The sequence below is a fragment of the Metopolophium dirhodum genome, chromosome 6 (genome assembly GCF_019925205.1).
Source record: "Metopolophium dirhodum isolate CAU chromosome 6, ASM1992520v1, whole genome shotgun sequence".
NCBI lineage: Eukaryota > Metazoa > Arthropoda > Insecta > Hemiptera > Aphididae > Metopolophium > Metopolophium dirhodum.
In genome coordinates this window covers 24,645,542-24,660,451 of record NC_083565.1, presented here as the reverse complement: position 1 = coordinate 24,660,451, position 14,910 = coordinate 24,645,542, and the positions used below count along the sequence as shown (strand labels likewise).

The window sequence follows — 14,910 nt, the reverse complement described above, 5'->3', positions numbered from 1 at the left end:
TTCAGTCAAAATGTCATGTCCCTACGGTCATTTGTTTTAGAGTTACACCAAAATAGGTTTCTAGGTTTCTACATTTTCTCGAAAACAGATTTTGCGTAAAAATTCCCGTTTTTCCTTAATTTTTCTTTTGTTTTTCACGTCGCTTATGAAAACTACTGGGAAATTTTTACTTTTGACCCCCCAAAGTACCAACTAGATTCACTTTCCTATCAGAAAAGTTACTATTGAAGAAAATCCAAGCACTTTTACTGTCCTAAAAGGTGATGACAGACACAAAAATAAAAAAAAAAAAAAAAAAAAACACACATCATTTTAAAATCAATACATTCATCGCTTCGCTCAGAATCTAAAATTGTGTTTTTAAATTTTTGAGATTTTTTAGCTACAGAATAACCTACTTACGTTGAACCTATTATAGTTGAAATCCTTAAGTATAAAAGTTGAACATTTTATACATTTTTAACTGTAAAAACATTATTCAATTTTAAATTTGATAAATATTGTCAAAAATCGAACTTTAACTTTAACTTCTATTACTCTATGGGTCCGACCTCAAGCGGCAATGCTATCAACTATCTGAAATAGGCGCGCTGTAATAAATGATAATAGCCATAATGGAAATATTATATACTATCATTTTTTTTTTTAATAAAAATCACAGCTCATTAATGATATTCAACATAGGTATGGACCACAGTACCACAAATTTTATTATGGGTCGAATAAAATATTAACAATAAAGTGTAAACATAAATCCTGTTGCGTTCCACAATGTACTGCCAGGTAAATATGAAAAACGAACGATTGAATAATTAATTATTAAATATTCACAAGTAGGTACTTCGTTTAATATTTTATTATTTTATAGTTTTTAAAAAATTGAAGTTTTTTTTTTACACATTTCCAACTGATCAGACTAATAGATAGAAATGAGAAAGGCCATGTTAAGAATGGCCATGCAAATTTTCAATTTTAAAATGCTCATAACTTACTTGACAATTAAAATATCAAAAAAACCCTACGCCCATGATAATATTTTAATAAATTGGTTCGATCGTTTCTTCTATCATTTCTTGTTTATTTCTAATAGCGAGTAGGTAGCAAGTCAACAAATCGACTTTGGGTAATTTCATCTATTCTGTGGTTAAATACTTAAATCCCGAATTTAGTCCGTCACCGTGGTAATAATATGCGGAAAATCAGTTTCACCATCCAAAAATCAAAATTAAATATTTTAGTGATTGGAAGATTAAGAATTGCGTACTGATAAGATGTTAAGAGGACAAGATAAAGACAGATTATTCGGTGATAAAGTTACCTATTAGATAAAATACATATTTTGAAATGTTAATTGATAATAACTAAAGTCTAAAATTATATAAAAGTATAAAGTAGTCGCTTAACGGAATTTTACAATTACACATGCTCTCTTCTGTTAATTTAGTAAAAATAAATCGTTTTCCGATCAGGCTTATGTTCACGATCATAGTTCATGTACGCATTTGAATACGTAAAAGTGTAAATCTTAAATATTATTTTCTAGTTGTATTGTGTGCATCGGCGGGTATTATGACATCAAAAATCGAATGTGTTATTAGACAAGCAATAACTACATTTTCCGGTTCATATACATCAAAGGCATTTCATGATAATTTGATTAAATTGAAACGCAATGCCAATGAATTGGATGCACGGTCGATTGGCTTGGATTTTAGATTGTTGCGATGGGATACATATGAATTGAACAACAACCTTGATAAATTGTCTGGATCCACATTTATACGCCATCATCAAGCTCCCGTTACTTATATTGAAGTGTTTGAAGATGAAAACGTATCAATCGGTGTGTTCGTGTTGAGAGATGGTGCTAAAATACCTTTACATGATCACCCTTACATGTATGGTGTGTTAAAAGTTATATATGGTAAAGTCAAAATACAAAGTTATACGCCCGTGCATAAGGATTATAGCCAAATAAAGTAATTATTGTATCTAGTTGTAACATTTTGTTTTATTTTTTAATTTGTGCCTAATAGTTTTATTTTCACAGCGACTGTCACATTGGTGCAATAAAACTGGCACCAATTATTGTTGGAGAAACAGACGATCCGTGTGTGCTGTGTCCAGTGGAAGGAAATATTCATCAAGTGGATACTATTGATGGTCCAGCCGCGTTTGTTGACATATTAGCTCCACCATATAAAACTGATATTCCAGAAGTAGGGAATAGATGTTGCAGGTACTTTAAAGAAGTAAATATATCTAAAGATACCAAGTTAGCTATTATATCAAATCCTAGAGATTACTGGAGTGATACAGCTCCATATACTGGACCTCAATTTAATATACATTTTGAACATAAAACTTAATTGCTACATTCTTCAAATACTTTTATACATCATATAAAATAAAATAATATTATTTTATGACTACTAGTCATCAGTGCCTAAATCTAATAATTTTACGGATACATTACATTTAATGTTAGACATGGGAGTTCTTGTATTTAAAGTTTTCCAATTTACAGTATTTTTCAATAATAATTTTTTATTAGACATTGATATTACAATGAGATATAATTTAGGCTTTGAAAAAGATACTTAATTATCTGGATTAACTATTTTTATAAATTATTAGCTTATTTTCAATGAATATAATATGTATTTAAATTGATTTACATTCATACATGTACTTATAATTTTTTATTAATTTAATTTGTAAAATTGTGTTTAATATAATTTTTTTCTAGTTATGTTCATATTCATATATATATTTTGTTTTTCCTGAAAGGTGATATATTTTAACTATACAGATGTATAGGTAATTGTTATTTTTTTTTATTTATTAAAATTAGTTCTAAATTGAAATGGATATTTATTTTTAGTTATTTTAAAATATAAGTATATATTTTATGTATCAGGGTTAACATAATATTAAATAATGGACTCTCCTAAAATTCAAAATGACTATTGCCTCCTGATTTCCTAAGTTATTAACATTTTGGGACACGTAGTGTTAAGATGAGCAAAATACTTACTTCACAATTTAACTGGATGTATCATTTCACTATTAACATTGGTACCTACAATTACTTTTCTTTATGTTACTCATACACTTACAACATTTGACGGGCACTTATATTTTCTTTTATATTACAATAACATAGCCATGTGCCTGTATATCCTATTTTGTTAAACCATATTAGAATTTAATTTTTTTTTTTAATTTAAAATTTATATTTAATTTATATTTTTTATGTAAATGTATTAAATGTATTATATATATTATAAATTTAAACATAGTTGAAATAATTGAAAATGTTTGAACTAAAACATACCTAGGCTTTTATTTTATTTAATTGATAAATAAAATTGATAATAAAATATAATAATTTTGTTCTACAAATTCATTAAATCTAATTCTAGTAGTTATGACTGTATAAGTTGTTTAAAGAAACTTGAAATATTTTTTTCCCTCAATTAACCATTCCCAGTGGCGCCATTTGAGTTATCTTAATAAACATGTCAACATTTAAGTAGATCAATTTTTTTTTTCATTTTCAGACCACTTTTCTTCATCGTAGTAAATATTAATTAATACATGTCGTATAATATGCATGGATGTATGGGGTTGAAGGGCTATATATTTAATATTTTAATGAATTGGAAGTCAGAAATGGCATTTTTCACTCCTGCACAGAAAGTTAAATTTCTGATACCGGTTGAAGCGATGGAAAATGATTTTTTCCCAACCGGTGGGCGGATAAGTAGAAATCCCCAAGCACCTGTTGGAAAGGTTAATGTCCAAATTTCAGAATAATATCTTACATGAAAGAATCGATACGTTATATCATCATTGATTATAAATACTAGTATCATAGAACAAACTATAAAAAAAATAGCTAGTATTCATAATCAATGGTTGTATCTATATTACGCCGTTTCCTACTTGCTGAATGCGACGAAAAACCAAACAGCATTTAGACAATTCGTAGTGTGGGCGTGTGGCGGAATAGAAATCATCACATTTATCTACGTATGTCTCGGCGTTATATCAGATACTATAATACCTATATAGCCGATAGGTGGAATGATCTCGTGCTTTTTTATTTGAAAGACTGTGGTGGCTCCATGTTATTGCTGTCGGTAGGGGTGCGACTTTAATATAATATCTCTGGTCATATAGGTATAACATAAAATATAAAATATAATAAAACATATAAAATAATATAATACATATAATAATTAATATTACTTTTAAGCTTTAAGTGATATTATTGTCAAAGTGGCCGCAGTAGAAAATAAATCTATAATATTATTATGTCATCTACAGGTTTATAATAATTAATAATTGTAGTATACTATATTATACTTGTATAGAAATATTGATAGGTAGGTAGGTAGGTACGGAAATAATATAATATTAATATGTTTATTTTTAAATACTAATCGACAATGGCGCCGAAAACGATGCGCGTATATTATACGTAGTTAATTACCTACTATACCAATATTTTACCGTATGTATGTCCATGGACGACGCTCCCGGTCGTCCAAAATGCGTATGGTCGTGATTTATATACTCGCACACACACGATTAATAAGCCTTTGCCCTTCGCTTATATTAATTTAGGGCGTATTCGGAACAGCTTGGACGACCATATTTTTCGTCCAAACACTGCTCATGACGTGTATAAGTGTACGCGCTCGTGGTTACTGAGAGAAACAATTCAATGTTCACACACGACGAAATGTATTATAAATATACTATTATTAAAAAATTGCAGTTTTAATATAGTATAAAATTAATTGTCTTCTTTTCTTTAATTTTAGTAGGGGGTGAGATCGTCCCGTCGTCCAAGCCACGAGCCGCCACTGAATTTGAAACAGTTTGGCAGATCTAGATATACCGAGAACAGCACGAACAGTTCATTATGGATTACCATTTGTCGTTTTATCATAATACCGATTGAGGAGTTTTTGAAGGAGGCAGAGGTGCGACAGAAAAAAATTAAAAGTGTAAAGCTTGCGGTGGGCGGGAAGGCAATATTTTAGTCTTGGTCGACTTATACAGCCGTATAACTTGTGAAATAGCTCACTTCGACACTTCCCTTGCCAGTTGCCACACAATGTATTACAAAAAAATATTGTCATAGATACCTAATAGGTACATCCGGCATACCAATAATATAGGTACATAGGTATCGGAGAATTTTAGAGCATGACGATTTTAAGCACAACTGAATATTTTTGGATGGTGATGGGCTGTGTCTGATTTCTTTTAGTTTTTGGATCATTGAACGTATTATCTTAACAATATGACGTGTGTGATTTTTTTATTATTATTTCCGTGTCAATTATCACATTTTGAAACAGTAAAAATCTTTGACTCTTGAGGGTGCTGTCTGGTCTAGTTGGTATTTAAGAGGTGTTAAAGATGAGAAATTCCCAGTACTTTTTAAAATTATCGGGCAAAACAAAAGAAAACGGGAATGTTTACTCAAAACCATTTTTTAACAACTTTGAAATTGATTTTGTTTTGAATAAATGTAAGATAAATTATTCCGTAGTATGTAGCAATTATTATGTTTATATTTTTTTTTAAGTCAAAAAGCTCGGATGCCCCAAAAAAGTTAAGGATATAAATCTACATTAAGTTTAAATTCCGACGAAATTGGATATTCAAACGTATAACGCAACTAACAACGATTTCTCCTCGAACTATATTTTGATTTTGTTGTAATTAAAAACATAATAATCGTATAGAAATTTGAAACTATTACTTTAATTATCATTTTCTATACACAATGACATTTTCAAAATTCTAAAATTCGTTCTACATTTTCGAATCAAATTAATAAATTGTTAATTTGTTATTAAGACGATTTATATCTTATTTAAAATCAATATAATATACTATTAATATGCGTTGATGTCGATATTACATATTTGTAATAAAACATAAGATGAATTTCAGTTTTAGACTGAGCAGAGGAATGAATGTATTGATTTTACAAAATGATGCGTGTTATTGTTTGACTGTCAGCTGTCATCACTTGTTGGGACAGTAAAAAATGTTCAACTTTGAGAGTAGTTTTTAGTAACTATTTTCATTGAGTAGGACCATTGAAGGGTCAAAAGTAAAAAATTCTTGGTACTTTTAAAAATAACTGGGAAAAACGAATAAATAAATATAAGGAAAAGCGGGAATCTTTACGCAACTGCACCAGTATTTGACAAAATTGATTTTGTTTTTTTGTACATCTCAAAAGCAATAATCGTAGGTAGATACTTAAAATATTTATATTAGTATACTCTATACATAGTAAAAATGTTCATAATATTTTGATTCTTTTTAAGTTTTATGTTTATTGTTTAATGTAACTATTTACACTTTAAATTGCTGATTTTTCTTGTCTATAAATGTTGATAAAATATTTTTGATTGGTCAAAAAGATTGAAAATCTAATACAAGCTCCTCATAATCATTTATTATAGTTATTTAAAAATATAAAAAAGATGCATAAGCGTGGTTTTTTATATAAGTATTTGAAGTTCAAATTTTGACAAAATTCGTTTTTAATTATTTTATTGTAATATTTAAAAATATTAATCGTGGATACTTGAAATGTTTAACGTATATTACTACATTTTATATAAACATTGATGTTTTCAAATGCAATGTTCTCGGTAAAAATTAATACAACCTATAACTATGTATATAACGTCTTTATATATCATAAAAAGACCTAAAAATATAGACATGCTCAGAATAGTTTTTCGCACGCAATGATTTTGAATGAAACACTCGACACTACCTACAAGGTACAGTTGTAGCCTACAACTGTACAGCAGAGCGATTACATACTTACCCCGTTTTAGATTTCGAGCGCAGCGATGAATATGTTGATTTTACAATGATGTGTGGTTTTTTATTTATTTTTTTTTTTTTTTGGTGTTTCATCATCTTTTGGGACGGTAGAAAATAATATGCTTTCTTCAACACGTCTTTTCTGGTACTTGGTAGTAAAGTGAATCTATAGTTAGTGCTTTGGGGGATCAAAAATAAAAATTCCCAATAGTTTCAAAAAACTGAGATTTTTACGCAAAACCAATCGCATTTTTACGAATTCGTTTTTTGGCGTAACCCGAAAAAAAAACTGAATATAGATGACATTTTCACTGAATGTGTTTATATCAGCAATTTCTATGCACCATAATATTTTCGGCCTTCGTTACAAAACATTTTAATTTCGATTGCGATTCCAAAAATAGGTAGGTAGGTAGTACTTACACTTAATTGTTCATAATTTACATCGGCCGCGTGATGGTCACTATAGTGGAGGAACAAAACCGTCAAATTCGTAAGATCTCGGAGTGGGTAATCTTCTTTGCCGGCACGACGACGTTGGAGAAGTTAGATCAGTTTGAAATGTTTGAATATATAGTATGTTAAGACTTTGACCACTCATTTTTATACATTTCGTGAAATAAAACAGAAACGGTGAAGTCTTATATTGTAATATTAAGAAAAAAACCGTCTGCTTATATCGGTACTAATAAAACTAATAAATCCAGTACCTATGCTCTGCAGTATTAAGATTTAAGATCCTTCACCGCTTATTATAATGATAAAATGTTACACTCGACCGCCGACTGTTCGACACTTTTATAACCAGAATAAAATTCATGAAGTATATTTTACAACCAATGACAAAACTTAACAATTATCATGTATAAAAAATTACTTACTTACCAATATTAAAATGAAATATCACACATATTGACATTCGGTTAATTTTTAAATGTAATAAACACAACTACAGTTCTCGATTTTTATATACCACATTAATGACATAAAATTAAATATTTTTACATACCCAACAAAAACGGTGTAAAATGAGTAAATAAATTTTTCACCATAATAATATGTGAAAATGCACCGTAATTTCTTTTGAAAAGTAGGTACAAATTAATAAATCCAAACAATATTATTATTGAGTACAATATGCATTTATTAATAAGCCGTTCAAACGTTAAGAATATTTAAAAAAATATCCATGAGTAAACTATACAAAAATAAATACATATTCATATAGGTATAGAGGTAATCTGTTAATAATTGTAAATAACTGTCTAGCTCAAGCATATAGGGCAAGACGACATTTAAAAATACATAAATGATATCGAATTACTATTTTTTATCGTTACAGCAAACAACGTTTGTATTCATTGTGGTTTGTTTGGTCGGATAATTTAATCTCAATACGCATCTGTTTTCATGTACACACTGCAGATCATCCAATTGTTCTGAACTAGTAGTGTCTCTGATGTAAGCTTATGACGAGGTCAGACGTTTTTACGTGCGCACATCAAGCAATCTAAGTGCCGCAGCGTTGGCACACCAACTTTTATCCCATAGCCGCATAGTTTGACCATCGGATGAAAACAAACGTGCCAACGCTGTGGCTAATTGACACTTAGACTGCCTGGTGTACGCACATAAAAACGGTTGTCCTCGGAGTAGGACTGCTACAGGAACAGGACAATTACATTTTCTGCAATATGCGCATGAAAACGGATGTGTGGTGGGTTAAATTACCGTAACCGCATAGTCGTAGGTAGACGCTAAAGATTTTGAGAGTGAGTGCATCGCGGCCATCTTGAATTTTATTCGACCCATCTATGCACGTGTGAACGCTGCGAACATACAAAATATATAATAAATAAATTATAAGGGATACAATTTTAAATATTATATTGATGGGGGACAAACCGCGGAATAGTGCGAAAGACACGATTACATTATTAAGACGGCGGTAAAAAAAAAAAAAACACTAAAATCCAACTGTCGTGAGCAACACGGAAATGCATGCCAATAAACGGCGAGACTTACTTGGTTTTGACTTTTGACGTTCGATTCTGGCGTTCCGCGTAATACGAACAATTAATATTCGTCGTTCGAAAACCCGACCAAGGTAATCATCGTAGTACAATCGATTGTACGACGACTACCCTGATCGGAACCGAATGGCAGAATTAAGATCTGAGACGATTAACAACACGTCGAGACGGGCACTACCAGTGCTAGGCAGAGAGAACCATGAAATGAAGAAGTGTCGTCGTGTCGGTCGTATACGACGGCAAAGGAACCTTTTATTTTTAGGTTAGGTGTTTGCGTGTACTTTCCCGAAAAAGGACGCTGAAACGACGGCGATAATGTTCACGCTAGAATGCGCTCCTAACAGTGTAATTACTGTGACCTCGTTTTAAAATAAAAAATAAATATTGTAATATACCTCTATTGATCATAGATAGACTCGTTCAAATTTTGAATTATAGGTACAAACAAATTTTCAAAACAATTATCCACTTAAAAATTAATAAAAAAAACGCGGGGATCTCGTTTGAATAATAGATTTTGTATCCCACCACCACTCCTGAAAAATCCTAAAACCAGAATTTGAATAAATGCATTATTAAGAATCGAAGTTGGTGAGCATACCTGGTAAATCAGTCTGTCGTAATAAACAGAGTGATTTTTTAAACATGTTCACCATATTTATTCAAATTTTGCTTTTTATCAGCCTATGAGGGGGGATCTGATCCCCACGTCGTCCCCTGTATACCCCATTGTCTTTAAGTAGTTAAGTGGTACAAAAAATCTCAACTATTCGAAAATATGGGTTTCTATTTTTTTTTTAAATTCCATATATCAGAATTTGAATATATTTATAATTTAAGCATGAAAATATAGGATGAGCATACTTAAAAAATCACCCTGTATATATGTCGTAACCACGTCGTGAAATCTATCATTTCATGAAATCAAAATTCATCAAAATTTATCCTGTACACAAAATGTCTACCATAAAAAGTGCTTCAATTTCAACATGTAGTAACTTATTTTTTAGCAAATTGGATAAAAATTGTACTTCAAACAGGTCATTTTTCGATTTTCTCAACAGTTATTTAATGTCACGGAAAAAACCACCGACAAATTACGAAAAACTGGATTTTAATTACTAACGCTTTGTCTATCGCCATAGAAACGAATAAAACTAAAGATTTCAGTTATTTTGCTGTAGTTTATAATATAAATTCAACTTACAGGCTATAATAAATAATAATAATATATAATATTCAGACCTACATACCATCTCCGCTTAGAATCGTTTTTCGTATACAATGATATATCATTGAATTATACAGTGACGACCCACTTGTAACCTACTTTACAGCAGAGCGACATTCCACTTACCCGCTTTTTTAACAATATTTGTTTATTCATATAGTGATTTACGTATAATATTGATTATGTTATGTTTAGCTATTTAAGCCAGATAAGATATATTATATCAAACAATTGTCGTTAATTAATGTATAAAGACTTATTAGATTCTGAGCGAAGCGAAAGAATGTATTGATTTTAACATTGGTGTGTGTTTTTGAAGTGAAAACAGATTACAATATAATAATAATAACAATAATAATATTGTATAACACAGCGGACCTTCTTACACGCTGTGTCAACTACACAATGCGCATTTTCATTATACGAATCCGGAATCCGACGATGAACATTATTACGTGATACCTCAGTTTTCCCCACGCACCCGCGATACGTGCCTACACCGGCTACACCCACATAATAATATTTTTCGGTGCTCGGAGCGTACAACAATCCTGCAGTGGCGAGGCCGGCAATCGCACGTGTAGGTACGCGTTAGTTTTGTACCTATATATAATATAACTGTATGTTCATTCTATAGCACACTTAGCTTTTTTAAACAGTCAAAAAACATCTTAAAAGTAGCTTATTTTAACATTTTTATGTTGTTGAAAAATTATAATTATTATTTTTTCGTACTCTGGTCGTTTTTTTTTTTATCTGAACGACCTTATAGTTTGAATTTTTTTTCCTTTAAATAGTCTTAGAAATATTTTAACTTCTTTAAATAACATTTTAAAAATCAAACTAATCCTACCTGCAAAATGTTGTCCTCTTTAAAATAAAAAAAAAATTGAAAACCAACTATTCTACAGGTCGTGCGAGAGTTTTTACAATATGAATTGTTATAAAAGTTTCAAGCATAGTAGGTATTACCTACTTGTAATTGCATTTAATAAATTGTTAATTGAACTGTTTTTTATACATTTTTTAAGAGAATACACAACAAGTATAGATAAGCCGATAAGCGTATCTGCAGTGCATTTGAAATATTTAGAGTGTAGAGTCACACTAAAATGTTGATACTGATTTATGGACTGTTTTTTCGTGGCCCTCTAATATATTATAATATAAACTAAAAGGTTGGATAAATAAATAATTATAAAAAATATTGTATATGTCGGGGGGGGGGGGATAACGTGTGATCAGCCCTCCACCAAAACCCACATATAGTTCCGCCTGTGACATAGATATAGAAATGTGGCCTGGGTAATAAATTTTCCTGGCCTGAATTTTTCTCCCAGGCCGTCCCTAAGAGTGGCTATTATTACAGTTTGTAGTGTCAAGTGTAATGTTAGAGGATTACAAATATTATCTCAAAAGGTTTTGTTACATTTAATCTTAATGCAATGCTCACAAGTCACAATTTATCGTACCACCTATATCAAATAGCTAAACGTAGAAATTAACATAATCTTAGTACCTGCAGATAGTTTTACCAGAGTAGGTACTAGGTATCAGTCACCAGACGTCCCGATTTGGTCGGTACAGTTCCAATATTCCAATTTTTGTCTAATCGGAACAATAAAATGAATCAATTTAAACGTCCTACGTTTATCCCGATTTTTATTTGACTGTATGTATTCTTAATATCCGCGTTATTTCAAAAATAATGAATACCTACATCAAAAAACTTAAATTTTTTTTTATATACATAATATTTTGAATATTTTACTTGATTTAATTTTGTATAGGTAGACATATAAGGGCCACAATGGTTGTTCCAATATTTTGTAGTAACTCTAAATTAGTCATTGTAGTATCATTAGGCCTAAAATTTGTTTTCCTATAATGGTTAAGAATTACGATTATCCTCACCAGTAATGATGGAGTCATGTAAATCATCATAATTCATAAAGAACAAGAACACGATGTAATAAATCACTAAAATATTAGATACCTACCTATACCTACATTTTCTAACATTTCCCTTTATTTTGAAACTCATACTTCAGGTTGATCTGCAGGCAGCTTATTACGCGTAACACCCCGTTGTAACCATGATGAAAGAACATTTTATCATGGTTGTAACTATATTATATAGGCACTATTTAAATTTAAAAAAAAAAACTAACTTGTTTACTTCATACAATCCTCTATTATAAGTCTATATGGTTTATTTAATTGAATGCATGTCATGTCATGTAGTTGAACAAAAGTTTTAAAATTTTAGATTTTTTAGAACGTGTGATGAAATAAGCACAAGTTAAAAGCTGACTAGTGACTACGCTGAATGCTGACATACCATTTATATAATATATTATGTATACATAATTGTAGTATGGTAAATGATTTTGATAAATCAGTTATTGATCAATGAAAACAAAAACGTACGTGCTGTGCAGTTTTAAATTAAAAATAACATACAAGGCGTAGTACCCCGCGTCATTTCAGTTTTTTTTTATTGTTGGTGCCAACATTTTTGCTAGCCATTTAAAGTCATAACCAGGCCACAATCATGGGCCACTTTTTTAGGAGGACATGGGGGAAAATACATCCTTTATTTCTTCTTCGCCTTTTCTACCAACGGAGGTAGACTATACCATTGTCCTACAACACCTCCATAGTGCTCTGTCTATACAGATTTAATAACATGGCATAATATTGACATTACAAACAGACGTTACACATGAAAGACTTACGTTCATATTTGTCACTGCCTGATGTGCAACTGTCTGAAGAATCTTCTTGATTTGTTTATTGGCATATTATTTATTTGTCGATTTAAAATTTTAATTCATCAAAATATTTTATTTTTGGGATATATTTGAGGATATTGGTTAGTTAATTATAGTTTTTTATTTTCATTTTTCTGCTGTTCCTGTGATTGAATATTAATTATTAGATGACTGTATGGTTATGTTAATTGTTTGTGGAACTGTATCTTTACTAAGTCTGTAGATTACAATTATAATTTTTTATACATTACATTAATGTTTGTAACAACAAAAACGGTTTGAATAAATTGTAGTATTTTGTGATATACCTACCTATTCACACTAATATTTCTTTAAACTCCTCAATTACAGTTGCCTGTTGTTTAATAACTTCGTTTTTGGCATCAATTATGGATTTTAGTTCTAATCACCTAAAAATATATATTTTTTAATTTTTAGTAAAATCGAACTGTAAATCTAACTTGTAGTATATATATTTTGTATTCTTTCATTTTTTTTCGGTTATATTGAATATCACAAACAATAAGGTTTTTGTGTAGAATCTTTTATTTTGCTGAGTCATTTCAGTAATATATTGAATTATATTAAGGTATTATTATTAGGTACCGTAGATGAAATTGGCTACTGTAATATAAAACAAGAGCTTTAAAATATTTTTTAAATGAAAAAAAGTGCAAAATTCCGTGTATTTTGTTCTGATCAAACGTGAAATTGTTTCGAAAAAAGTCGAAAATACTTGTAATATTAAATATTTTCGAAGTATATTAACTGTTAACTGTTTTAAAGTCATTACCTACATAATATTATTATAAACAGTGTTTAAATTACTTCAATTCTATAAAAAGTAGGTCCATTGGAGAACCATTTAATAATGTATATTCATACAAATTTAATGTAATTGGTACCAGTCAGATTTGAGTAGGTAGGTACTAGGTACCGACTACCAAGTACAAACAGACTATCATATTTTGTTACTTCAATTAATAGTACAAATATTGTTATTAGTCCACCGGCATCAACATGTCTATAGCCAGTGGCATGGCAAACTAATTTTTAAGCAGTGATCAAATACAGAATACCATCCCCACCCATCCCCCAAAATTAATGTTCAAATACATTACTTACCTATTATTTATCAACTATTGCTTAGCAAAATATCTTTACTCCAATTTGCAATGACACATAGTACCTATCCACTACCTACCCACACAATAAGTAATAACAATATAGGGATCGTGGCCCCTGGAGGCCTGGAAAACACCCTCACCACGATACAGTGTCTAGCTGCTTAAACACACCACCTAATGGTAACTGTGTGTTTATACCATACTACCAAACAACGAAAAAAGTTATTCCTTGGTTCCTTACTCCTCAGATGCACAAATACCTTTGATTTAAACTAACTATTGTACTAAGCACTTATTGTGCATTTAACTTATCTAGCCGGATATGTTTACTTAAGAGTTTGGGTTGGGGGGAGGGTTTAGAAATTAATCTTGGCGCTAGGTGAAGATTTTGCAAAACACAGTACCTCAGTTGTTTTTTATTACAGTTGTCAGTAAATTCTGAGCATTGATAAAATAATAATCGATATAAGTTGTCATTTTATGTAAAGAAAAATTCTGTAAAAATGTAAGTTATTTAAGTATGATTGGAATTTATAACTATATCTTTAAAAATCTCAAACAAAACTTTAACAATATTATTATATTTTTAAGTATTTTAAACTATACAATATATAATGTACATGCAATATATGAGTTTTAAAAACTAAGAGTTAAAGTTTAAAATGTTCATACCTTAGATTAAGTATAGTTAAGAAAATATAAATAAATATTCTTCAAAAATATTGGCGTATACATGGCTAAAATTATTCATAAATAAATACTTTTTTTTCAAAACTATTTTTCTATAAATTTTTAATTTTATTTATGCATTAAGTATCTTTTTCATGAGCACCTGTTTATAGTCAAAAATATCTTAATAAAAAACAAAATTCATA

The 14,910-nt window shown here is 30.0% G+C and overlaps 1 protein-coding gene and 1 long non-coding RNA gene across 2 annotated transcripts; one reads left to right on the top strand and one right to left on the bottom strand.

Moving 5' to 3' along the window:
• Positions 1 to 632: 632 nt before the first annotated feature.
• LOC132946454 (2-aminoethanethiol dioxygenase) lies at positions 633 to 3,523 on the top strand. Its single transcript, XM_061016461.1, has 3 exons — positions 633 to 783; positions 1,544 to 1,979; positions 2,051 to 3,523. The coding sequence occupies exons 2-3, from the start codon at positions 1,570 to 1,572 to the stop codon at positions 2,367 to 2,369; spliced, it is 729 nt and encodes a 242-aa protein (XP_060872444.1). The 5' UTR covers positions 633 to 783; positions 1,544 to 1,569; the 3' UTR covers positions 2,370 to 3,523.
• Positions 3,524 to 7,990: 4,467 nt separating this feature from the next.
• LOC132947235 (uncharacterized) lies at positions 7,991 to 10,596 on the bottom strand. Its single transcript, XR_009664860.1, has 2 exons — positions 8,896 to 10,596; positions 7,991 to 8,699 (listed from the first exon to the last, which is right to left on the bottom strand). It is a non-coding gene; the product is annotated as an uncharacterized LOC132947235 (long non-coding RNA).
• Positions 10,597 to 14,910: the final 4,314 nt, after the last annotated feature.

Excerpts from the sequence above, each read along its gene's own strand:
- LOC132946454 (XM_061016461.1), top strand. The coding sequence starts at position 1,570 with ATGACATCAAAAATCGAATGTGTTATTAGACAAGCAATAACTACATTT. Across the intron at positions 1,980-2,050 it reads AAGGATTATAGCCAAATAAA|CGACTGTCACATTGGTGCAA; the intron begins GTAATTATTGTA and ends TTATTTTCACAG.